This window comes from Agelaius tricolor, unplaced genomic scaffold (assembly GCF_023055355.1).
Source record: "Agelaius tricolor isolate 1412-34295 unplaced genomic scaffold, bAgeTri1.0.p SCAF_11, whole genome shotgun sequence".
Classification (NCBI taxonomy): Eukaryota; Metazoa; Chordata; class Aves; order Passeriformes; family Icteridae; genus Agelaius; species Agelaius tricolor.
In genome coordinates, this window is record NW_027269271.1 from 18,944,179 (window position 1) to 18,970,132 (window position 25,954).

General features: G+C 38.1%; 1 protein-coding gene across 1 annotated transcript in view; it reads left to right on the forward strand.

Annotated features, from left to right (window-relative positions):
• Positions 1 to 7,626: 7,626 nt before the first annotated feature.
• The window catches only part of LOC139594391 (vitellogenin-1-like), a 43,125-nt gene continuing 24,797 nt past the window's right edge, over positions 7,627 to 25,954 (forward strand). Inside the window, exons 1-13 of the mRNA XM_071436435.1 lie at positions 7,627 to 7,666; positions 7,978 to 7,998; positions 8,223 to 8,374; positions 10,819 to 11,070; positions 13,211 to 13,372; positions 14,054 to 14,205; positions 16,849 to 16,999; positions 17,107 to 17,264; positions 17,365 to 17,530; positions 18,606 to 18,728; positions 20,279 to 20,497; positions 22,547 to 22,764; positions 22,844 to 22,941. Coding sequence (XP_071292536.1) covers positions 7,627 to 7,666; positions 7,978 to 7,998; positions 8,223 to 8,374; positions 10,819 to 11,070; positions 13,211 to 13,372; positions 14,054 to 14,205; positions 16,849 to 16,999; positions 17,107 to 17,264; positions 17,365 to 17,530; positions 18,606 to 18,728; positions 20,279 to 20,497; positions 22,547 to 22,764; positions 22,844 to 22,941 — 1,912 coding nt within the window. The remainder of the gene's footprint in view (positions 7,667 to 7,977; positions 7,999 to 8,222; positions 8,375 to 10,818; positions 11,071 to 13,210; positions 13,373 to 14,053; positions 14,206 to 16,848; positions 17,000 to 17,106; positions 17,265 to 17,364; positions 17,531 to 18,605; positions 18,729 to 20,278; positions 20,498 to 22,546; positions 22,765 to 22,843; positions 22,942 to 25,954) is intronic.

Sequence of the window (25,954 nt, forward strand, 5' to 3'; positions counted from 1 at the left end):
GAACTGCTGATGTGCTTTCATGTAGAGCATATTTTCTTTTACAGTGGTATGTCTCATATTTTAATTTTCCTTTGCTGATACCAGCAGTTACTTTTATGCCTGGAAGATGAGCTGTTCCCACACTCCTCCATAGTTTTTCCTAGCAACATTTCTTTGTAGATTGGTTGGTGAGGAGAGCTGAAAGGTTACAGGGCTGCTACCTTCCAGAAAGACACTGAATTATTTAGTATCACCACTTCTACCTAAAATGATAGCATCATTGAAGTCCAAGTTCAACAGTGGCACTGCCATGATCTGCTCAAGCACTCTGCTGCTACAGAAAGCCCAGAAGCTGTCTGGAGAGGCTAAACATAGGCAGATTTGAAAAAAATCTTTAATGCCTATAAATAATAATTACACTAAGAAAGATAGTTGAGCTTTATAAATGTGAAAATCTTGTTTTAAGAGTCTTGGCTGTGTTAATAGGCTCTTCTGCTGTGACTCTGTGGGGTGTGGCAGCCACTGGCACCTGCATTGAAGAGATCACTGCCTGTGATAGCTGGACCAAGAATACAAGTGGTATAAAATGTTTGTATAATTAATTAGGAGTTAAAATATATATATGCTTAAATGCACATATTTATTACACCTGGTTGTGGTATATGCTGCATATATTTAGGAGTGCACAAGTAAAGAATGGAGTGGTAAAGTTAACATTCACTTCAGAAAACTCACAGATATATGAATTTAAGTAGCTTTATTTGCTGTAGGAAAGATCTTAAATCAATCTTTAAATCAAGAGGAATACAAATTTTCATTTACTTGTGTCACAGTGTCCAGAAAGTCTGGGAAAATGAATAGGAGTGCTTGAATTATTTACTAGTTTGTACTTATGGTTCTTTGTGGTTTGTAGTAGAAGTCCTCAATTAGAGGGTTTACTAATAATCAGTTCAAGGGAACTTGTTTTTCTAGAGATTTTCTAACAGGCAACTAAGTTAGCATCAACCAACACCTCCCTATGTTAAAAACTGTAAAATACTAAATACACAGCTGGAGTAAAGTGATCCAATTCCATTTAATTGGAGCTGCATCAGTTTATTCCAGAAGATGTTCAGCCAGTGAATGAATTACAAATAAATTTTCAGAGGGGAAAGGAAAGCCAACAAGATGAAACTGCAGAAAATATCCATGGAATCTCTCTGTCTTCATTCCATTGCCTTCTCTGAAGAATTAAAAAATGGATGATTATGTCCAATTTAAGTTTCAAGATTGACATTATTTGTTGATAGGTGCAGGCATTTATTAAAAATTAAATTTAGAAATTGCTTTTCCAGTTATTTGCCTTTGAAAACTAAAAAAATAACAATCTTACTATTGTTTTCTCCAATGGTGAGCAAAAGTAAATTAATTTAGGTATTATTTTTTAAAAAATTGAATATTTAAAAAAATGGACGGCTTCTGAAAGAGTTCTCATATAGCATTTTTACTGTTCTGAGAAGTATCCATGCTAGAGCAGATTTTCAAACTCTATTCATACTGAGAACTATTTTATTCCTTGAATGTTTGCACTGAAGTTACAGTGAATTCTCAAAGAGCAAATTAGTGTCAGCATAACCTAGATATAGCTCCAGTTAGACTCCATGAACAGATACCATTAACTTCAGTGCCGGGTACAGAGAGTAGAGAGCAGGGGCCTGCCTTTAACTTTTTCCTATATTTATATTTAAAAGTCTTGAAAATAGAATTTGAGCAGTTACACATCAAGGCTGCACATACCACACTGGAGAACAGAATTTTAGTGATATATGCTCTTCTTGCAGGAAAAGACAGTCTTTATCATAAGTATTAGAATTGGTCCCAGTCAAAAGCTAAAGAGATTTTCTGCAAGGTGGGAGAAAATGCAGTTGTGTAAGTGTGCAAGACAGTGGGCCTGAATCTGCATCCAGATCCAACCTCTCCTGGATATACAAATGTGTTCAGCCTTAATTCTTTATACTACGGGGATTAAATTAAATCTTCATGGTCTTAGCCACAAGTGTGTTCAAGAGTTAGTTTGCTCTCTGATTTTTATGGGCAATGCTGAACCCCAGTGCTGAAGTCCTTGATAAGCAGGTATGAATATCAGTGCTCCATTTATCTGTCTTATTCAGAAAATATTATGATGATTAATACATACTGTTGTGGGAATAACCTTGTAGCAATTTTCCTTTAAACTGGTGAGACATGGTGCTCAATTTATTACTGAACGAACTTTCATACTAACTTAAAAAAAAATGTGTTCTTATTTGTATGTGATTAGGCCTTTTATAGTTTGGAAGTCATAGTCATTCATTAAATACTGGTGGGTGATGTTGCCTTTTTTACCTATTTTGTGAGGGTAAAGTCAATGCCTGTTGTTTGAACTGGCTGGGTATTATCTGCTCCTTCCTTAGGAATAATACACAGCTTATCTTATCTGACCCATGACCCAATGTCACAGTGACCCAGTGCTGTGAAACTAAGGTATCACTCACCTCACATATTCTGTACTGAGAGCAAATTAATGGTGAGCTTCCTCCTGACACCATGAACCTGTCTATTACTCTGGCACTAGAAAGGGATGATCCAGACCCATCCTGTTCTTGCAGTGGTACTGTGATATAAAGGAATATGTAACTAAGATGAAGGTCCATGAAACAACAAAAAAAAAATCATCATTATACCTTAGAATATTGATTTCTAAGAAAAAAAAATCAGTGCTTTCCCCTTCATTGTTAAAAAATTTTGCACATTTTGGGTAGGACCACAATAAGTAACAATTTTGAGAAATCATTTTATATTTTTACCACCCCACACTTTGAAAATAAATTAAAAAATAAGCCAAATTCCTTTCTTAGGCAAATCTGAAGTTTTGCAGTGTAATACACTTGGACTGTTGTAAAGAAAAATAAAGCCTTGAGAATTTCCTTCTTTTTAAAATTCTTCCACCACTGACTTGGGCATTGCTCTTCCAGAGATAGAAAGGCATGTCATGCAGTGCAGCAGAGGGTCATGGGTTGTTTTCTGAAGTGGCAGCAGCTGTTTGTGTGTTCACAGTGCCTCCTGAAAAAGGGTTGTGATGCTGAGTCGGCTTAACAGGGTGTTTCTCCCTCTTCCTGCTTTCATCCTGAGGCACACAGGGTGGTGTGGGCTCTCCTCATCTCCCTGCAGCAGTGCTCACACTTTTCCCAGTCATAGCTCACCACAGTAAACCTGACCCGAGTATCCCTCCCTTCGGGTGAGGTACCAGCCGTGACACTTGGAGCCAGGCACGCAGTCCCAAGCAGCACCTCAGCCTGCTGACCAGGGCAGTGCAGGGCACAGAGCTCTGTGTGCTGTCGGTGCCATCACCATTTCATCCCCAAAGTGACTGAGCTGGACTCCTGACATGGCTAAACTTCAGGGCTACCTGCTTTCCTGTCAGCACCAACCCCACAGGAGCCAATCACCCCATGACCATGAAGCCTAAGGGTTAAGATAAACTTATTAGTTATCTTCTAGTGCAATGGAATTACACAGCAAACACCAGTCCTCAAACATGCTGTGACTCAAACCTCAGATGCAAGCTAACATTTAACCCTGCTGAATGACTTGGGAAATAGTATATCCTGAAAGGGGAGGGGAAAGCCTGAAGGCACTGAATCTGTATGCTGGCTGATGAGCCAATGATGGTAGCCACGGTGGTGGACTGTCAGGCTTCAGAATGTGTTTTCCATATTTGAATACAAATAAACACCTTTGAGCTTCTTAGTAAAACTAAGTCGTATCAAAACAATCTGTTTTCAGATTGAGGATGTCAGAGTCAGATTCCCCACTCCTCTTTGTACTTTCATTCTTTTATCTGGAAATGACAGGCAATGCACACTTGGCCTTAGGAACAGTCCCAACAACTACTTCATAAAATGCACCAAAATGTGTCTTTGTCTTAGCAGCATATATTAGCAAAAAGAAAAATTATCAAAATAAAATTCTACAGCTATTCTATTAATCTAGACCAACAGTATCTTTCCAACCATGCATACATCAGAAGCTAGACAACATATAAATAGCATTTCTTCCTGTTTTAATTTTTAAACTTTGTATCCAATTCCCACAGTTATCACTCCAGTGGTGGTGTGCCAGCATCAAACTGGAAAAACAGTCAAAAAAAAAAAAAAAAAAACAACAACTCCTTTTAAAGCAATCTAATGGAAAAAAAATGCCTTTGTGAATGTACTAGAATAAGCATATGGCAATTTAGCCCAACCTTGAACACATTGTCATTCATTAGATGATGTCTCCGGAGAGAGTATCAAACATTATCTTGGAGGCTGTGCCACTCTTACAAATGCTGAATGTTTTGAGCAAAAAATTCAAGGAGGGAATGTTAAATATGAAATAGGTGTGAAGCTTCCTTTTAAAAATCTTTTGAAATGAGGAAAACTGAAGGCTAAAAATCTCTTCTCCTAGGCAACTGGTTATATCTGTTTTAACCTGCTCTGGGTGCTTGGGAGCTGTTTGGCTAATCTCTGCTTTGTCATTAGGCTATACATTAGCAGGATGGAAATGGCATCACTGCACCATAATTCAGCAATGTGAATACAGAACAAGGAGAGTGCAGAGCTATCCATGGCAGTACAACAGCAGATAATAAGACTCTGTTACTCAAGCAGAATGTGTTATGTAAAGACAATTGCTGTGTAGAAGCAATAGCTCTAATCAGGTTAATTAGGCTGTATTCGTGTTTCATTTATGGTGCAAGTGCCCTGTAAAATCAAAGCAGTCTACCTCCTATTATTGCACTCCTAATACAGCCATCACGTTCTCTGTAACACTCAACACCATATATTTTCTTCTTTAAAAGAAAAAAAAATCCCAAGATATTTCCCATTGCTTTTTAACAATCCCTTTTCTTCATTGTTTATGCCTAAAAGAAGAAATAAAGGAAAAGATAGAGGTTGTGTATAAAGCCTCTGCCCACATTAAATTTCCTTCCTCTGCAACTAAATTAGGCACTTGGATACTTGTGGAGGACCTGTTTGATTGTGGATTATTTATTTTTCATGTGTTTTCTTGCTCACTAACATGACCTGTTGAATGTTTAAGAAAAATTGTATTGCCTTTAAAAAGTGTACCTCTTACCTTTCCTCCTTTTATCCATTTCCCTTAAGTGATGGATCTCCTGTTTATTCCCTCAGAACTAGCTGGAATGGTGTGTCTACTTTGAAGAAAGGATTAGAGCTCAGTGCTGTGACCCTCAAACTCTAGCTGTGTCTCCTCTCTACTTACTGCATTTATTCTGTAGTTCTTTTAAAGTAATAATGGGTACAGCAATTCTGAAATCACTTTCTTTTCTCCCCCAAGGAAACAAGCCTGGGTAGAGAGGAGTTATTAAAAAGAGAGAGTACATGCTGCAAATGAAGAGAAAATGGCAGCCTGCACCATCTTAATTATTATCGTTGTTATTTTTGCAATCAGGTATCCACATGGTGATTGTAAGTTTAGATTCAGTGTGCTTCATCAGAAAAAAGAAATGCAGTATATTCACTACCCATTTAGAACAAATTTATTCATGTTACACCTTAATTATAAAACCTTTTGTTAAACTTGAAAAATGCTGTAGTTCTGTTTTAATATGTATGTGTCCCTCACACAGTATTTCAATGAGCTATTAGTAACAACGTCTAAATAAATATTCTTTCTCATGCAGTTCTGTACTTCATCTTATACATTCTGCCCTGTGGAATGGAGCTAGTTGAGCTCAATATGATAGCACAATATTACTGCAGAGGTCAAGCTGTGGCAATGATGAGCAGGGTGAGAGAGGCAGGAGTTTTGCATGTTATCACTTACAGTATTACTTTGCTGCTGTGCATTTACTTCCATGCTGGCTGCAAAACATGTAGCTGTTTGTAAGGATGTTTCTGACTACAACTCACAGCACCAAGGTATGCTGTTGAATTTCACAGGGCTCACAAACATGGTGTATCTTGTCATAGCTCACAGGAAAATCTGTGTGCACTTAATTTTTCACCTCTTGAGCTCACACTGAACCATAACACAATTATTAATCCCTTTTAATGGTTCATATGTCTGTGATACACTTAAATATTTTGCTAGACAGATTTCATTCCAGGGAAGATCTGACTACCCATACAATTCTGTATCACTCCTTTCATGAAGGAAAGCTGAGATATTAAAATCCTCAAAATTTCAGGAGGTCTTGGTAGTGAAGGAGCCCTCCTTTGACTCCTGGTGGAGCAATGATGGGGTAGAGGGACCAGGAAACTGCATCCCTGACTCCAGCCCAGGTGCCCTGGCACCACAATAATGATCTTCATTATTCCTCAGTCAGGTGGCATCACTCCAAGTAAATGAAGCAATAATGTAAAGGACTCTTTGATGGGGCCTGCAATAAATGTGTCTTCAGGCCTGAAGGTGGACCTCAGGACCTGGGTTTAGGTTTCACCCTTCTCCTCCCTGATGGACAGCACCAGCAGGGACATCCTTGTTCCCCTCCTGGAGGATAAAGCCTGGCTGCCTGAACTTAGTGTTTGCGGTGTTGCACCTCCCACAGCCTCATGGAAATACCAGGTAGACATTCCTGAGCTCTCCTTCCTGCCCCCTCAGTAACCTTTGTATGCAGGTGGTTTTTTACATGATATTTAATTTATCATTTGAACAAAAGACAAGTTTAAATTCAAAGTAAATGTTAAACACTTGCGAAAAAATACATATAATTGAAGTTAGGGAGCAAACTCCCTCCTGACGTGGTTTTACTAAGGATTGATCTAAATGTTATTGCTGCAAGTGGGAAATTCTGGTTATATTTCCCCAAGTGGGACAGCAGAAAAAGCCCCATGAGAACCGATTGAGAAGTTCCCAATGGTCCCAAATCACTGAGGTCCTCTGGAAATTTAACTCACTTCTTGTTAGATTCTTCTTATAAACAAAGAGAATAATTTCCCTCCTGTTTTCTTAGTATGAACTTTCACTGTTAACCAAAAGTTAATGTGATGGTCATACTGACAAGTTTTGTCTTTCCAGGTGTGGGTAGCAAGATATGGTAGGCACCATGGAAAGGCAGTTTCTCATTGCATGCCTATGAGCTGTAAGGTGTCTCAAGCCTAAATCTGTAAAATCAACCACAAATTCTCCTCTAAAAGTAGAGTTTCAATGTGACAAGTTTTGTCTCCAAAGCAGTGACCCTTATGACGAATAAAATATCAAGAGATTGAAGACATGACTGGAAGAAATCTAAATTATTTCAGTTATGATGGAGGAACTATATTTGGATAATTTAAACTTTGGTGGTTTTTTATAAATAAAATGTAGAGAAATGGAGGAAAATAGAAAGCAGGATATTTTTAAAATTAAATCTCTTTTCCAGCATATACCTGCCAAGGTGTTCTGCTGAATTTCAAAGGGCTCACAAACATGGTGAACTACATAGAAAGTAAGGTAGCTGAACTCATGAGGTGATTTGAAGTTGTCAGCATTCATGACCTCAGAAATGTTTATTTTGGGATTGATCAATATGCATTCTAGAATGCACTTATTTGTCAAACTAATGTGCCAAAAGAAACATGTGATATCACATGCCTTTATAAAAGAGAAACCCATCACATCCACCTTTACTTTATTCCCATCATGAGGGGCTTGATATTAGCCCTGGTTTTAACCCTGGTGGGTAAGTATCTAACTTATGTGCTTTGATCAATTTAAAATTGTATATTCAGGAAAAGGTTTCAGAACCTAAATATAGTTCACTGGCAGATGTGAACTTTAACATGTTGTAGAAAAAATATTTCATTACTTCTTTTGTTGTTTAAAGAAAAAAGGGTATTTGGCTGGTGCTGAAATAGAAGCAAAGTTAATTAGAAAGGGTTATGCTATATGTACAAGATGAGATATAGCCTTTTATACTACAGTACATTCACATTTTAAGGTTGTTTTTTTTTTCTTTGTCATTTCATTCCTCTATTTTTTCTTCTCTTTCAGGGAGCCAGCATCTTAATTACCGTAAGTAATTTTCCTATCAACTAATATAATTATAATGAGTGAAATTAAAAATAGAATCTGAAAAGTGTATCAATGTTTAATATAGCTTTACAACAGCTAATTTAGTTCAGGTGCAGTGCAAAATGAACAAATTTGTCTTTTTTTGTTCCATACGTTCTAATGCAGGTACTTTAGTATGTTCTGTACATTGTGTATAATATTTTATGGAAACCATTTCTTTGCAGAACCCGATTTCAGCGAAAACAAGGTTTATACATTTGATTATGAAACCACGCTTCTCAGTGGACTTCCAGAAAAAGGACTTGCAAGAGCTGGAATAAGAATAAAAAGTAAAGTGGAAATTAGTGGCATTGGGCCAAAACTTTGTCTTATTAGGGTAAGAAAATATATTCAATTTGAAAGGTAAAATTCTCATCATACTTAGCTTCTTTTTTAAGCTTTTGTGAAGTTATTAGGTTTCATCATGTGTTGTGCTTACTCAGGGATAATGTAACTAACTCTGTTATTTTTTATACAGTGCCCTAAATTCTATTTGCACTTTGCAAGGTAATTCTCAGCTCAAGCCAACCTTGGGCTTTAAGGATTTCTTCTGCTTTGTGGTCAGGGAAAAAATGGAACGTAATTTGAAATGCACAATTATTTATTAGTAGATCAATCCAATTGTTTCAAACTGTACAACCTAGGATTATTTAATCAACTGATTTCATAACCAGCAGACAAAAGGCAATAAAACATGCAACAGTAGTTGCATGTGATTCAATATTTAGCATAATTAATGTCATCCTTCTTTTTTCTGAAGGGTCCTGAGTGACATTCTTTGTCATCCTCAATTGTATGTTTTTACTGCTTGCTAAGTAATTTCTGAGGGTTTTGATTATGTGAAATACACTTTTGTCTTTAACAGAAGCCTATATGTGCTTATAATGATTGTAGAGAAATGCACACCTCAATTGCTTTACACAAACTTCACTTAGCCTTGTGTATGCAGGGAAGAAAAATGTTACTTTTAAAAGCTTTAATTTGGCATAATGAAAACTGTAGGTTAAAAAGACTGGTGGCAGTCTAGTAAATGCTTGTAAATGTTGTAGCCTTCCACCCTGAATTAGCCTGCTGTTATTAGGTATTTTTGTGAATTCAAATTATAATAGATTTAGATGGGAAATATTGCTTTTCCATGACATATTTAAGGGGATGGATTTCAAAACAGAAAAAGTCAAGGAAATAAGAGTCACACATCTGGAGTGGTGAGTAGAAAGCTTCCCTGCCAAAAAGAGGCAGAAGAAGTCTTGTCCTTATCCCAGATCCTCCTTCATTCCTGCCTAAATGGCTCTTGGTGTGCCAGGGTGAGTCTTCACCAAAAATTGACTCCTGTTCTCTAAAACTTTCCAACATCATTTTACTGGTGTTACTGCATTTTTGAAAAGTTTCCATTTCAGAAATAATTTCAGGCAAGGAAAGGAGAAAAGGAAAAAAAAAACCATAACTTTTTGGGCAAGTTCTAAGCTAAAGGTAATAGTACATTTATTCCCTTCTTCTCTGGGAAAAGTTTATTTTGCTGCTGTTATATTTAAATTAGACAGTTTGGAGGGATGGTTCAGGGAATTAAACTTTCATCTGCAGCCTGCTAGTTCACATTCAGCCTAAACAAAAAGCTGCGGTCCCTGGGCAGTTTCCAGCTGACAATTTTTTCATCACAAACCAACAAGTAAGAATTGCCAGCTGTGTTCAAAACCAAGCAGACAGCCTAAGACCTGCCTGGGCCCCAAGGGCTGGGGAAAACTACCTCACCCTGACCCTGCAGAGCAGTCCCAAACCTGCCTGTATGCAATATGCCAGAAGCATGTCCAAGAGGCAGCATGAGGGATTTACTCTCTAACAGCCTTCCCTGTAAGCTTCAGTTACTGGGGTTGGCAGTGATCTCCACCAACAATAACAAAAATAAATATGAAAGTGCAGTCTCCAGTGGTTTGCTGTATGAGGATTTAGTTTGTGTGGCTTTTTGAGAAATTAATCCGTGTCTTGCACCACATCGCCAGCCTGAGGTGTCAGAGAAAAGTCTCTTTAAATTGTCAAAATATATAGAAGGGAAGGGTCCTCTGAGAAACTAAGCTAAACATGCCTATTCTCTGGGGTAGGAATTTTTCAAGTTATGCATAGTTTAGCACAAGTTTCTACTTGTTTGGATGTGCCCTGTGTTGAGGCTGGAGCGTGAAGTGCAGAGTGGGGCTGGAGCCAGTGCCTCAGCCTTTGGTTCCACAGCAAAACGCGTAGGGAAGGACAATTTCTGTAACCTGCTGTCCACTGCTCAAACTAATTCTGCATGTCTGGCTGGCCTAGAGGCCATGTGTTTATTAGTTTCAGATTGCTGCCTGCGCTCTGTGACCCCAGTGAGGGAAATGACAGAGTTCACAACAGGAGTTAATGATGCTTTATGCAACATTAACTTTCTCCTGTAATTTCCTGCAGTTCTTCCACACTACTTTTGGGTAGCAACCTGCTGCATGTGGCTCTTCTCTGGCTCATTTCTTTGCACAAGTCAACCTTTGTCAATATGGATTTTCTGTGAAACAGAGCAGAGTGCAGTGGCTGTGGAAATATCAGCCATTTGCATTGCTCTCTTTCATTTTATATACAGAAATGTGTGTATTGACACTAGTTATGCTAAGTGAAAACTTCTAAGTTTCCCGTTTGAAGAAGCTTTGTGTTATTTAAAAGTTTATTTTTGATGTGATTGAAGATCTAGATGCTTGTGTGTATTGAAAAAAAGTTAACTGGGGGGAAAAAAACTGAAAGAGGAGTTTTATTCCCCCTTTGTTCTAGATTCACTCGATTGAAGCCGCAGAGTACAACGGTGCCTGGCCCGCGAGCTCGTTCTCGCGATCCCTGAAACTGACCCAGGTCCTCACCGGGCAGCTCAGTAACCCCATCAAGTTTGAGTACAGCAATGGCCACGTTGGGAACATTATGGCTCCTGATTCTGTGTCAGATGATGGTCTGAACATCTACAGAGGGATTATGAACGTGCTGGAGCTGAGCATAAAGAAGGCGCAGAATTCATACAGTCTGCAGGAGGTGAGTTTTGGGTTTGGCCATTGTGGTGCCTTTGTAAATAAATAAACTTTCACTTCAGAGTCTTCTACCGCGTTTCCTGTATTCATCCCTGTCATAAAATTCACTTATAAGAAAGACCTAAGCTTGGGAGATCATGATTAAGTTTCATATGGGACAACATTTGGTGGAGATGTACTTGCACAGGACAACAGAAGAGCATAGTTTTAAACTGGTTGATGAAAGCATTTCAGAAAATACATTTGCAGAATTAAACCCTTGGAAAATCAGGCTTGTGATTACAGAGAAAGTAAACTGTGAAAGATGAAGCCTACATAAAATGGGAACACTGTATAGAATATGCTTGAAAATACAGTCTAATATTAAAGTCAAAATAACAGTAATTTGACTTTTTCTACCAATCATAGATACTTTAATCTCTTCTAGCTTCTCTTTTAGGAAGAAAATGGTATGTATGTCATAACATTACCATAACAGCTTTGACAGTTGCAGTTGATGCTCTGTTGAAATTTCCACTGTTTATCAGGTTGTAATATATTAGTCAAGGTCAATCATCTGATATTACTATTCACCACAGAAATTGCAATGTGTTTAGTTTTTGAAACCATATTTACATTGATTAGACTACATTCAATTCAGAGATTGGCAAAAACTTTTAAATTATTATACTTTCATGTTATTTTTATTGGAACTCTAAACTAGAGTAACTCTATTTTTTTAAAAATTAATTTTTCCATAAGTAGAATTGTTTCTGGGAAAGGAGCTAGATGATTTAATTTTTTGCACACTGTTTTCTGCACATAAAAATCCATGTGGTGGTGTTGGATGTTCTGCAACACTGTTTTCTCATATCTAGTTTCACATCTTAATTCTAATTCAGTTAGCAATATGTTCTACTCTCACCACTAGGCAATAGATGTGGCTTCACCTTCTGGAATAATTTCCAAGTTTTCTTTGCTTCTCTCAGACAGCAACTGATTAATGAGCTTTGGCACCCATGCTTGACAATCTTGAGTCACTCTACAAAGGAAGCTAAACACTATTAGTCCCAAAATCTGAGTTGCAGAGAGGTTTAAAGGACTAACCTGGGAAGGTGTACATCCCATCCTGTGGGTTCAGGGTGTCTGGGCTGGCCATAAACTGCACACAGCTGTGCAGTTCAGCTGGGCAGGAGTCTGCTCCATCCCACTGAACTCTCTGGGCCAGACACTCCCATTTAAAGTCTGGATGTCTCTGCCGTACCCTGCAGTGAGCAGAGACCCACACCTGTATTTGCAGAGTGCAATGCTTCCAGAAATCTTGGACAATTCCTATTTCTAGCCTTTGCCAAAGACACAGTGTCTCAGGGAGTTCTGTTAGGCTGAAGATGTAGTGGGTACATCTTCCTTCCTAAACACCGCGTGACCATTTCTCTGCTCTCACATAGCCCAGAGCTGGTCTCTGCAATAGCTATGCTATAAATAACAATAATAAAAAAATCAGGAAAATAACTCTTCCTTCTCAAATGCAATCAAGCATTTTTCCTCTACAAAAATCTCACTGACTGTGGAGACTTAAAAGCTCTTATAAATGTATATGCTCAAAATATTATTGAAGAGCTCAGCTAAAACTGTGAACTCAAGATGACCCATAATCAAAACTCTGTTATACTGAATTTTTTTTAATTATTGTTGGTCATATTGTGACAGATCACCTGATATTGCAAGGCCTGTTCCATAGGTATTGATAAGCTCTCTGTAAAAGCAAGTTTTGAGGGCAGAATGTCATCTCCAACCTTGAAATACTTTGCTGTTAAGATTTCATTCTGACTGATCAAATTATTTTGACACTTTTTTCATTAATATTTTCTCAAAACATATTTCATAATCAACAGCTCTAAGTGACAATATTACTCCCCTTTCCTGAGGCTCTGAGTGAAACTTTGGGGAGATTTAGTTCTCTCAGTGTAACTCTGATTTGGCTTACTGGAAATGATACTTGTAAAAAAGAGAAGAAAGTAATGATCATTGCAATTTTGCTTCTGAAGAATATAAGGAAAAAATAAAGAATTCACTTCCATTAGTAATTTTTAAAATGCAGAATTAAACAGCTGAAGTAAAGCTTTTTATAATAGTGATCCTGATCCTGTTCTCATTTTTGCCAGGCTGGGATTGGAGGTATTTGTAACACAACATACGCAATCCAGGAAAACAAGAGAGCAAACCTAGTCTATGTGACCAAATCCAAGGACCTGGACAGCTGTGAAGAGAAAGTTCAAATTGTCACAGGATCAGCATACACTCATCCATGCAAGATCTGCCAGCAGGTAAATCAGAGTGGTATTATGTAAAAGTATTTTAAATTCTTACACAGAACACCATTTGATATCCACACAATCTCTTAATTTGAAATACTAAGAATGAGAGGAAAATCAGATCTGCTGTATCTAGTTGTCAATATTTTCTTTCTGTATGAAAACGATCCTACAGAGAAGCAGAGGTCTGGGCTGCCCCCTGTAATGTACTGCAAGCACACTTGAGCTAGCTCAAGCTAGCTGGCTTGGAAACCATTAATTATCAGCATGAGTTAGTTCACCTGCTCTGTTGAGTAAAAAAAATAGTCACGATGTCCATTTTCTGCTATTCAAGACAGGTACTGCTGAATTTTATTATAATCCTGTCTTTGAAATAGAGTGGTTTATGCAGCTGCTCTCCTCAGAAAAATGTGTCTGCTTCTCGAGGGAATGACCAATTACTTAGATTTGGGAAAAGGAAAAAGCAGCTAACACTTCTTAGCAGTAAAAGTAATGGAGACAGGCAGCGTGCCTGACCTCTCCCATGCAAGTGAGTGCACAGAATTCACACTGATTGCTCTTATGGCCAATGAACAAAACAGCCCTGGAAAACAAATGAGTTAAGTGGGTGATGTAATAGCCTCTAGTCACAGAATTTCAAAGTTCAATGACTTTTTATTTTCTTTGTTTCATTTTTTTTTATATACTATAAAGAGGAACAAGAATTCTCGTGCAACTGCTACTTACAATTACAAAATTAAATATACACGTAGTGAAGCTGTAATTACACAAGCTGATGTTGAGGAAATCCACCAGTTTGCACCCTTCAACGAGATAACAGGAGGAAATGCTATTGTAGAAGCAAGGTACTGTACATATTGCTTTAATTCAGCAATCCAGTAATCTGAGTGAAGGTCTGTAAGTGAAATAAATCCTTTACCTCCACAGCCTATTGTTTGCCAGTATTTAATTACATAAAATCCCAAACAGCTCATAAAAACAACCGTCACTGTTAGTTGTAAATCTGAAACATGCACATCTCTATCCAAATTTTGTTAGCTAAACTTGGCAGGACTTGACTATTTTATTTCTCAGGGATATTTGATTTATGCCATAAAAGCCAAAACAAATATAATTCCATCTGAGAAATTGTGAACTAATATATTTGAAGCAAAATACTTTGAAAGACAGTTACTCAGGAAAGAGAGTTCCATGGAAAATAATAATGCAGTAAGAGATCCTTGGAGACTAGTTCACAAGAAACCTAGATAGGACTTTGGATTCCTAAATACCATGGGCAGCTTGCAAATCTCCCACCAAAACTGGTTTTTGATAGGAAATTGGGTTTTATTGCAAAACAATTGGGCACAAGACATGTTAAATGCATTTACTTTTTCACAGCAAGTTTCGCGTATTTCTTAAAGAAATTTAGGGTAAAACACGAATATGTTTGTCTATGAAATTGTATCCCTAGCTGAAGCACTCAAACTTTCAGTATTTTAATTTTTTTTCATCTATCAAATTCATTTATTGAAAAAATTTTCAGCTCCTTATTGAATTATGGACTCTGTAAATAGGAGTGCCCTAGTGAAGGGAGAGGCTTTTTTGTATAAATGTCACAGTGCAGAAGGTGTTCTTCAATCCCACTCTACAGCTGCTGTAATCTGCATTGCTCCATTAGCTTCTGCAAGGATCTCTTGGAAACAGCAACATCAGAAAGTTTGTGTCAGTAATTGACTGATTAACTCCATATATATAATGAACCTGTTCAATTTGGCTAACCAAACAAAACTAAACCAAAACAAAAAGTGAAAGTGGCTTTAATATCTATGCTATCAAGATGTAGATAGACACAACTTCAATGTTCTTACTAAATTATAGGGTTTTGTGAGTTGGCATTAGTCTGGAGACAATGGATTTATGATGCATTACACTCTCCTTGTGCAGCCTGTAGAGATTGTCTTCAGTAAGGTCTTTCTCAGCTCTCAGAAGGGTAGTACCTTTACTTTTCCCATTTTCTCTGCATTTTTATCATTACCCAGCTGACGGGGACAAATATAAGATAGTTGGGAAGATGTGACTATCTCACTCAAGTCTTCAGAAGTTATTTCCACAATGCATTCTCTGTTAAAAAAAAAGTAATCTATCAAGGCACTTGGAGCTGAGCTTTCAGACCTGCTCAGCATAAGACTCTTGCAGCACCTTTCAAGGCCAAGAGAGGTTTCACTACTGTCTCGCCATTTTAACAATATCTTTAGCATTCATTTGCTCTTCTCTTCAGAATACAGCATTTTCTCATCTATTCTAGGCAGATATATCTCTTCCCAAAACAATGAAAATAAGACATAATAGATGCATCAGGATTTGAAAGGGGGAGTTAAATGTGCCTGAGTGTACCTGATGTTATACTTTGTGACCCAAATGCCCTTTCAATAATATTGTATAAAATTTCAAGAGAGAAAAAAATCTCTACTGATTCTGTAGCAGTTTCTATTCAAATTCCAGTGGCTTGTCTGTAAAGCAGTTATATGCTATTTTTCTGCAGCAGTTCTCTGCAATCCATATGGAAGGAGTGAATAGAAATGATACAGAAGATCATAGAGATTCCGAAATAAACGCACCAATTTTCTACAGAGATTTCGAGAGACTCTGTAGTACAGCAATATTGCTTTTGGAATGTTTTCAGTTGTTCAGTACAAATACCTAACTTTATTATAGTGTCCTAAATGACCCATTTTAAACATAATTGGTGGGATAGGCTGCATCTCTTTAGCTGAAATTGTAAAAGATAGCAAATATTTACAAAGACAGTCTCTCATTGGAATTATTCTTAATAACAAATGACGAAGGTTTGTTGATTCTTAAAAAGTTTTCAAAAGGTCGAGCACTTTTCCAAAGACTAATCCTGAATTTATGTGGTCCTTTTCTTTTAAAATCCAATTTAAAGCTTCATGAGAACCTTCTTCTGTAGTCCCCAGGATATTCAGCTTACCAAACAAAATGGGGAGGGAATTGTAATAGTTCAAGTAAAAAGATTGTAGCATTTCTTATTGTATCTAAAAACTTTCAATTCCGTTTGAAGCTTCCAGGAGAGACACAGACACATAACAGCTTTTATGAACTTCTTAAAATGTTTAAATTAAATTGTAATTTCTGAGCAAGTTTCCCATCTGTGTTTTTCTAGAGTCCATAGTTTACTCCTTAAGACACAGCAAGTACTTCCTGTGATATTCTTCAGGCCACAGCCTCTCACCTCCCTCTTCTTCCATAAATTCTCAAGCCCAGTTTTTCCCAAAGGAAGGCAAAGGCTGGCTCTGCTCTGAGCCCTGTTGGACAAGTGCACACCTTCTCAGAGTATGGTTCTGAGCAGCATGTACAAGTGCCCTCAATAGCAAAACCTTTTGTATCTGCATTGCAGTATGGGGAAGCAGAATTACTGTTTGTTTGGTGTTTTTTTTAGTTGTACCCTGCATCTTGTGATGTTTTCTTCCTGGGGTTCTCCATTCCAGGCAAAAACTTGTTTTGACTGATGTGCAGAAGGAGAGGGCAGAGGTCCCATCAAAAGAGTACCAGAATCGTGGATCTCTTCAGTATCAGTTTGGCAGTGAGCTGCTTCAGCTTCCTGTCCACTTATTTAAAATAAAAGATGTGGAAAATGAGGTAAAGCCCAGCAACTGGACAGATTCTTTGTTGGAGTTTTAAATCCCTGCATGTGGGAAACAATGCAACACTGCATGTGGTCTTCCTGCATTTTCATCTTTCTGCAGATAGAGGAAAGCCTCCAAGAATTAGTAGAGGCCACCTCTGACCAGCTTCCCAATGATGCACCAGCAAAGGCTCTCAAGCTCCTGCACCTCTTCCGCGCAGCAAACGAGGAGAATTACGAATCAGTGTGGAAGCGATTCTCCAGTCGGCCAGCCTACAGGTACAGGCAGCAAAGGTGGTACTGCTGCTGCTGGACACCCTCTGGGATCCCTGTGTTCAGAGGCAGACTTGGAAAATGCTGCTTGCCTTTCCCATTGCAGGCGCCACATTTTGGATATAATTCCCGCAGTGGCCAGTCACCGAGCACTCCGGTTCCTGCGGCACAAAATGGAAAGGCAGGAGCTCACCAGCTGGGAAGTGACTCAAACAGTGCTTGTGGCTCTGCACTCCAGCACTCCAACTCAGGATGTGATGGAGGAAGCAACGGTGGGATTCTCTAAACACTTTCAAACCACTCTGCTGATTCTAGCATCTGTTGTATTTATTCCTTTGACAAGATAGCAAAGGCTTTGAAATGATAAAGGTTTTATATCCTCTAGCGAGGTTGAAAGGGCTTTGTTTCCTGCATGTCTTAAGGGGAGGAGAATGCAAATCAAAAGGGCAAAAATGAGTCCGGAATGAAACAGGAAATAAAGACTAAAATACCCCTCAGGGACAGAGGTTATTGCTGCAAACAGTGGCTTCTAGTTTCTCTTTTTCCAAATGTACTTTAAAGTTACATCAGATTAGTTCTCTGACTGTCTACAAAGACAAGGGAGCAAGAAATACATATTTGTTATATCCACGTGTTTGTCCTAATTGTCCTAGAAGGATGGCTATGAATTTGAGAAGATCTGTCAAAACCAAGGGAATTATGTCAATGTGTAGGCCATGTAGGAGGAAGACTAATTATTTTTGCAATTTTTTCTGTATACACAGGCTTTAATCCAGTCTCAGATGCAAGAATTTATCTCTGCCTACCCTAAGTACAGATGATGAACCCCAGACTAGATTTTTTCCCCCAGTGAAAGCCCTGACAGCCCAACTGTTACTGTGTGCTGGTGCTCTGCTTCCCACACAAGAAACCAGTGGGCTGGTGCCTCCTGTCAGCTCCTGCATTTATAAAAGATATTCCTGTCTGCCCAAGCAATGAGGTCCATTCACAACAAATCTCAAATTCATTGTACCTATAGCTGAGGCAATCACAAAACATGATGAATGTTTCTTCAATAATGTGCATTTTTCCATTCCATGACTGGGTGATTTCTTCCCTTTGGATTATAGGCTATGCCAAATTTAAATGTGAAACACTGTAAAAGAAACAGATCTGCCTTCCAGATGTTACTTGGTATTACTTTACAATTACGCTGTCAAATACAGCACTATCCACAGATTAACTGAAAATCCATCAACAAAAAAAAAATATCAAAAGCCCAGTTTTGTCTTTCATTGTGCAGAAACATATTTTTCAATAATGTTTCTCTTCATTAATGGTAGTAACAACCAGCTGCCTTCTCCCCAGCTCATAGTGAAGAAGCACTGCCCACGCTCGAGCTCCGTGCTTGGGAAGGTTTGTCACCTCAGCTACGCGTCCCTGTGCCACAAGCAGTGCTCCTCCTCAGACTCCTGCTCCGAGTGTCTCCAGGTAACCACAGGGTTATTTATCATTTAAAAGAAAAATTAAGCCTTGAGTTCTTTCTTCATTATTCAGAAAGCCGTAGCTTGCTTCACTACAGTGCTTCCTTTGGGGAAAGGAACCCCAGTTGGTTAAATACAGCATTTTTATCTTTAGATTAGCACACTAAAGAGAGTGAGAGGAAGAAGCAAACAATTCATAACACTTTCTATCTGAGTGTCTCTGAGTGCTTTGTTGCCAATTATTAATGAAGTCCCGTGACATTGCTCAAAAATACTTTAAATATAGGTATTATGTATATTTATAAACTAAGTGATACAAAAGCCCAGGTTTTTGTAAGAATTAATGTATCCTAGCCAGAAGCAGAGCCCAGTCATCAATATAGGCTATAAGGTTGTTATAACAGCAGTAATACCCTGCCTGTTCTACGCTGCTTTTAATCAGCAGGCCTCAAAACAATTTGAGCAGTCATTAAATAGCATTTCCCAGTTCTAAAAATGCATGTCAAGTTTTTTGGAGCCAACCACTCAGCCAGTAACAGTGAAGGAAAGAGAAATATGTGTTTAGTCTTTGGCACCCGTCAATCCACCATCCCCAGTGAGAGCAGGGTGCTCCAATTACACTGCGTGCCTGACTTGATGTTTTTCCTGTAGTACACAGGCATGGCCAACATTCCTACATTGGTCTCCTGTGTTACAATTGCCACCAATGCTCTTGAGCTAATTAAATCTGAGAAACCCTGTGTCAAAGAATGAAAATTCTTTCCCAAAGCAAATGATTGTTTAGGCTTATTCAATGCATTTCCAGTGTCCCTTCATTTGATCAGTAATATGAAGTAGACTGTTTCTGCACCATCAAGGGATCTCAAATGTGTTATTTTAAACTACACAATCTGTATTGAAATTATTCTCTTACATCTCACTTCCTTTTTTAGAGCCATTTGTTTTCATTTAAAACTGTTATCTGTTAGTATTTAGTTCTTTGCTCTTATTCAGCCTTCAGACAACTACTTCTAATCTTGCCATACTAATGGAAGTGTGATGCAGTTGCTTACAATGAAGGCTGTAAAATTACCTATTTGTTGGCAGTGATCTCATTTTCCATCTATTAATCAACACTGAAAAAGGCTTTCATAGCTGGTTAAGGGAACCAACACTAGCCATATCTTCAGGAATCTTTTTTAAGGCTCTGAAGGTTTAACTGTATCTGTATTTTTGCACCTATCTTCAACCACGAGAGAGAGATGCTCAAGCAGCATTATTTCAGGGTTCCCAACTTACCTTGAAAGGCAGTGGACACTAGGTCCAAGCTGTTATTTTTCCTTTAAAAATCTTACTTGATAACTTTAAGGTATAGTGAGAAGAAGCTGCTCAGTGCAAGCTACACTTGTTCTATGAATAAAATGTTCTATTCATGAGGAAAAATAAGAATTTGAAAATATTTAAAATAAATGAATTGAACAAACTGAAATTATGGAAGTCAAACCCCAGAACAGGCTGGTGAATGGAATATAGATAAGAGCTGGAATTGAACTCAACAGATTTGTTTTCATTTTTCAGCTTCTTCATGGCTTTGCAGGAGAGGCATTGAGCAAGTCTAGCACAGAAGAAATTTCCCTGGCTTTGAAAGCCCTTGGGAATGTAGGACATCCAGCCAGCATCAAGCACATCAAGAAGTTTTTGCCAGGATATGCAGCTGGTGCCTTGGATTTGCCACTCAGGGTCCATGTGACTGCTGTGATGGCCCTGAAAAACATAGGCCTGAAAGACCCCAAAATGGTAAGAAAACAAAGCTGCCTCCTTTGCCCTTCTGACTTTCACTTGCAAAGCTGCTAACAGATAATGGGTGGTGAGGGAAAAGCAGATTTATTTTTTTTAAAGATAACATTATTTAAAAAAAAAAATACTTAGCCATTCCTCGGTAGGCATGTCTTATTTCTTTTGACATTAACCTCCAGTATTTCAGACTGCAACAAAAAAATCCCATTAAAAGGATACATTCATTGTTGTTGAAGACAAATCAGTATTTCCATTGCAAACATTTCATTTCCAAGGACATTAGACAGAAAACTAAATTATTGACCCAAATGTGTTTAGTACTACTTCACCTTTGGTATGTGAGAGAACCACAAAACAAGGTTTTCAGAGAATTGACATTTAATACTGAGTGTCACATCTAATCGTAATTCAAGACCAGATTTTATTGTAAATAGATACCAGGGGTTTGCATCCTAATTACAAATTTACAGACATTGTGTGGGCTTAAGTCATAAACAGCGCATTTACTAAATGTGACTTTTGTCCCTGACTGAGATAATTATTAGATCTCACATACAAAGCCTACACCAGCACACTCTTGTGTACCACAGACATCGCTTTACAATCGTTTTCATTGTGAAGCAATCTGCTTTTAAATGGAAACCTTTTCAAGCCTTTCAAGATCTTTTTCCTAATGTTGAAATTTCTTGTTTCATATAAGTAAATTCTTAATATAAAAAGTAAAATAAAAGCTTTCATTAACTATTCACCTACTAATCAGTATCAGTGTTTCCATTATATTCATTTTTGCATGTGCCTCCCAGTTTGAGTGCATGTATTGATCCACAGACAATAGTGAGCCAGGGTATGCTTTTAACCAAAAGAATAAAGAAACAATTTAGTGGAGTGCAGGAGCTGGATGGGGAAATGCAGGGGAGGGATGGGAGAGAATTGCAAGGGTAGAAGTTAAAGTATTTTCTGGGGAAGAAAAAAAGCCAATGTGATGTTTGAGACCAACACTGCATCTCTGATTGCTCTTTGGCCTGGCTTTCCACAGGTGCCCCAGACCACTCAGTTTCATTTTCTATGCATTTTGTTTGGGGAGAAGTGATCTGGAACAAGTTAATGATTGTGGCCACTTTTTTGGTTTTTTGTTCAAAAAACAGTTCAATTCCTGGCTTGCAGCTAGGTACACACCCATATTTGCACTAAATGTACATAATTCATGGCCTTTTTTATTGTTTAATTTGAAAATTTAATTTTAGGCCTATTGCAACTTTATCACCTCATCTACATTGGCATTTGATAATCAACATATTCAAATTCATAAAACCAGTCAGGGTTTTTCCAAAGTTTGCTGACGTTTCCAGGGTCATTCTTCATTACAGCTCATGGATGTGCTCTCTCCCAGGCAGCACAGGGCTGTGCAGAAGGGCTGCCAGAACAGTGGCACATCATCCACATCCATTTCAAAGTTAGGGCCAAAGGCTCCTGTGCCCCCCTGCAAACTGCAAAAGTTCCAGTATAAAATTGTTCTTGGTAGTGAATATTGCTGAGGGCAAACATGTCAACCACAAGGAAATTACATTTATTGCATTGAATTTTGGTTTAAGCTGCCTATATGGCATAGACATTTCTGGTAATAAATTGGGTTTTATTTGTTTCATTTTTATTCTATTAGTTAGCAGAAGGTACCCCAGAAGATCACATTATTAGAAACAAGTTGTACTTTTATGTAGAGGGATAAATGATTACTGAAATCACTTCTCAGGTATGTAATGGATTCATGAAATCTCTTTTACCTAGAGTGGGATAGCTCAAAAAGTATGAAAGATTTGATGTAGAAGTTATCCAGTGAAGTTCCTTGGCTTTGATTGTGGAGGAAGTCAGACTACATTACCATAATGCTTCTTCCAGCCCTTGGACTATGAAACTACAGTGTTGCCATAATAATTAAATAATCCAAATTTCTACTGTGCTATTGATGAAACAGACCATTCACAGGTATTGGGTGATTATTACCAAAATGTTCAAACTGACAGTAAAACTGGATATATCTATTATTATCAGGTCCAGGCTATTACCCTTGAGATTTTCCTGAATCAAAAAATTCATCCTCGAATCCGAATGTTGGCTGCAGCGGTTTTACTGGAAACCAAGCCAGGTCTTCCAATCGTGATGACATTAGCTGATGCTGTGCTGAAGGAGCCCAGCATGCAAGTGGCAAGTTTCATCTACTCCCACTTGAGGGCCCTGGGTAGAAGCACAGATCCAGATCTTCAAGTGCTGTAAGGAAAATTCCCTTCCTAGGAGAAGCACTTGTTGCAAGCTAATTGAAATATTAACGTGCTCACCAAACTTTTCCAGGGGTTCTGCCTGCAGAATGGCTGTCAGAGCACTAAGTCCCAAATTTGACAGGTCTGGATATCAGTTCAGCAAGGTTTTCCGCTTCAGCATCTTTAAAGGTAAGATCCAGAAGGTTTTGTAGAAAACATACAATGGTGAATATGTGGGGGAAAATAATTGTACAGTATGAAAGCCCAATTCTCCTAGCCAGCTGTTAGGCTGCATGTTGTTCCTCCATGTTTTCCTATCTTCAGTGAAAAAAATATGAGAATCTCAGGCTCTCCATTTGAAGAGTTTTTATGTCCCTGTGTGTTTTGCATTGTACACTGCCAGAATGAAATTACCAGAGGGCTTGTGGGGCTCTAACCCTCCATTTTCATTAGTCAGGGAGGCACATGCTCCTGTATGAAATGCTGTATTCTCAGTGGTGCTTAACAATTTCATACCATTGTTCAGCACCAAACAAACAGAAGGGACCTAAATTGCTGCTGAAGTGGATTAATTTCTACCAGTGTTGAACACCTACAACTCCTGCTGCATCCAAATGTGATGCTAAATACTGTTCACCCCAACAATTGTGCCCAGTGAAACAGAAAACTCTGAAAACATTCAGATGTGACAATTCATTGCACCCATGTGCAGCTATATCAGGTTTATTGTCTAAAGATTTTTCTTGCATCTTTCTACCAGGGTTCTTTACTAGAATGAGCAGATCCATGTATGGTATTGGAGACTGGCCAGTTACATCAGAGTTACACATGAAAATGCAGTTAAAGTAGGGAAGGACCAGATTAGAGGAGAGGTTTTGCTGGTCCACATTGTAGCTTTTGCTATTTTCCATGTATGTTATTTTTCCTCAGTAGATTTTTTAAGCAACTCCTCTATGTAAATGACCATGACAGCCTCAGTGATTTGGTATATGTAGCTGGTAGACTTAGGAGATTATAGCTCCAAACACAGTCTCTTTACACATGCTGTTTATCTATCAGGAGCCAGATGTGTTTAGAACTTTTGTCATTCACTGGTATGTGTTGAGATTCTTCTCAAAATAATCAATATTAAGACACTCTGAAACATCTGAAATTCACAGTGCTGAGTGCACAAGTACTGCTGCTTCCTTTTTGGAAACAGGGGTGTGGTTTGAAAGACTTTTGCAAATATTATTCTTGCCTTGCCCCAGTTTTTGGGTTTTACGTGACCATTTAATGTGTGCTATAATAGAAATAAATATAATACATTCTGTAAGAATCACAGTTATATACTATACATGTGATTGCTGCCTCAATGATGGAGACAGCAAGTGCCCAAAGAAACACAGTCACTAATATACACCACATGAACATTTATACTACTTAAAATACATTCAGGGATAGATACGTTTTCTGTTAATATGAAGATATGTGTTTCTGTGTTTAGGCCTTCATTTTGTCTTCTAATTTTTGCTTTTAAAATTAAGCCATCTAAATTTTCGCACAGTGAGAAAGAAGGGTGCAATATGTATGAGGGAGGCTATGTGAAATGGAATACTTTATTTTGACTGTAGCCTGGAAATGAAGTACATCAGGGAATTGCTGTTACTTCCCAGTGAAGACCATTGTCATTAATTTGGCTACCATGGATAGGTAGGTCCTCATCCTGAAAAATAAAAAACGAGATCTTTTTCTCACACATGCTAATCTTAGACTTGCATAACTCAGCTAAATTAAGTCAATCTCCTACTACACTAACATGGGAAGAGGATTTCTAATTTGATTTGTCTCCACTAGCCACAGGTAAAATATTTTTCTGTGAGTCCATTCTGGAAGAGTTACCATAGTGACGGCTGTAATGCAGTACCTATTTCCTTGATAAAAACAAAAATCTGCCCCCAGCATCACAGATCTTTGTGGTGCTAGATGCTGAATTTTTAATGACAGGAAATAATGTCAGCTGAATCTATCTCTACTCTGGAATTTGTCACACATGACCACCACAAATAGTGCTTCATGCTCTACCCATTGCTGCTGAAATCAAAGGGGTGACTCAGGTTCTGCTCAGTGTGAGGACTGTGAGAATCTGACTCTCAATATGCACAGATTCATATAATTAACTGTGTACTGATGTTTATATGTACCACAGACTGCTTTCTTTCCTCACTAAGTTTTCTTTCCCCCATCTTTGGGGTAAGACATTAATCAAATATATGCAGGTGTCATCAAACTCAGGGTGAAATGGCAAATATATTCTTGGAGCATTAGCACTATGTAATGCCTGAGGTATGGAAAATATTCCTGCTCTCTTCAAGTCAATGAATTCTATATAATCATTTAATCATTTCTAAGGAATACTTCTTATTAAGTATCAGGAATTACTATGGATTTTTTTAATAGGTTTTGTGGTAAGAGCATAAAAAAATTAACAAATTCACTTAAAGTACAGTGCCTCAGTTTTAGTGTCCTGTCCAGAAAACACCTGGCATTGCCTTGGCTAAGCTCATGCAGAGGAAAACTAGTCTTCACATTTTTAAGTTTTCTGTCAACTCACTAGTAATGTCCCAGTGTGGCACCACTTGGTTGTTTGTTTGGTTTTTTTTAATAGGATCATCATTACTATCTACTGAATGTTCTCCACTTATTCCTCTGTCAAAAGTGGGGTGGCATAAATACCTGTATCTTGATTCCAGGAGCTGTTTCTGACTCTCATATGCTGTAGGTAGATAGTGCCCAGCACTTTGGATAGCACAGTAGATTCATACAGCAAAACAATGAAGGCAATTAGACAAAATTACAGTTCATACATATTTCCCTATTCTCCAGAAGGTGTAGGAACAGGAGAGGAGGGCTAGAAGGAAGCACAAGGATGACTACAAATCCTGTCAGCCTCGTTTCTCTTGAAACCTAAGGAAATGTAGAAAAGCAGAGGGATTACTTTAACTCATAAAACAGGACAGGATCTAACTGTCCCAGAACTGTGAAGAATTCCTGACTGTGCTCTGCACTGATTATCTGTACCTAAGACCATTATGGATGATATATCTAAATAGAGAAACAAATAGAAACAAATTGTTTCCACAAAGTTCACTCAGTAGTTACCAATAATTTAACAACTGGTGCATTTCATGTGAGGGTTACAGCATTTGGGACTAGATTTATT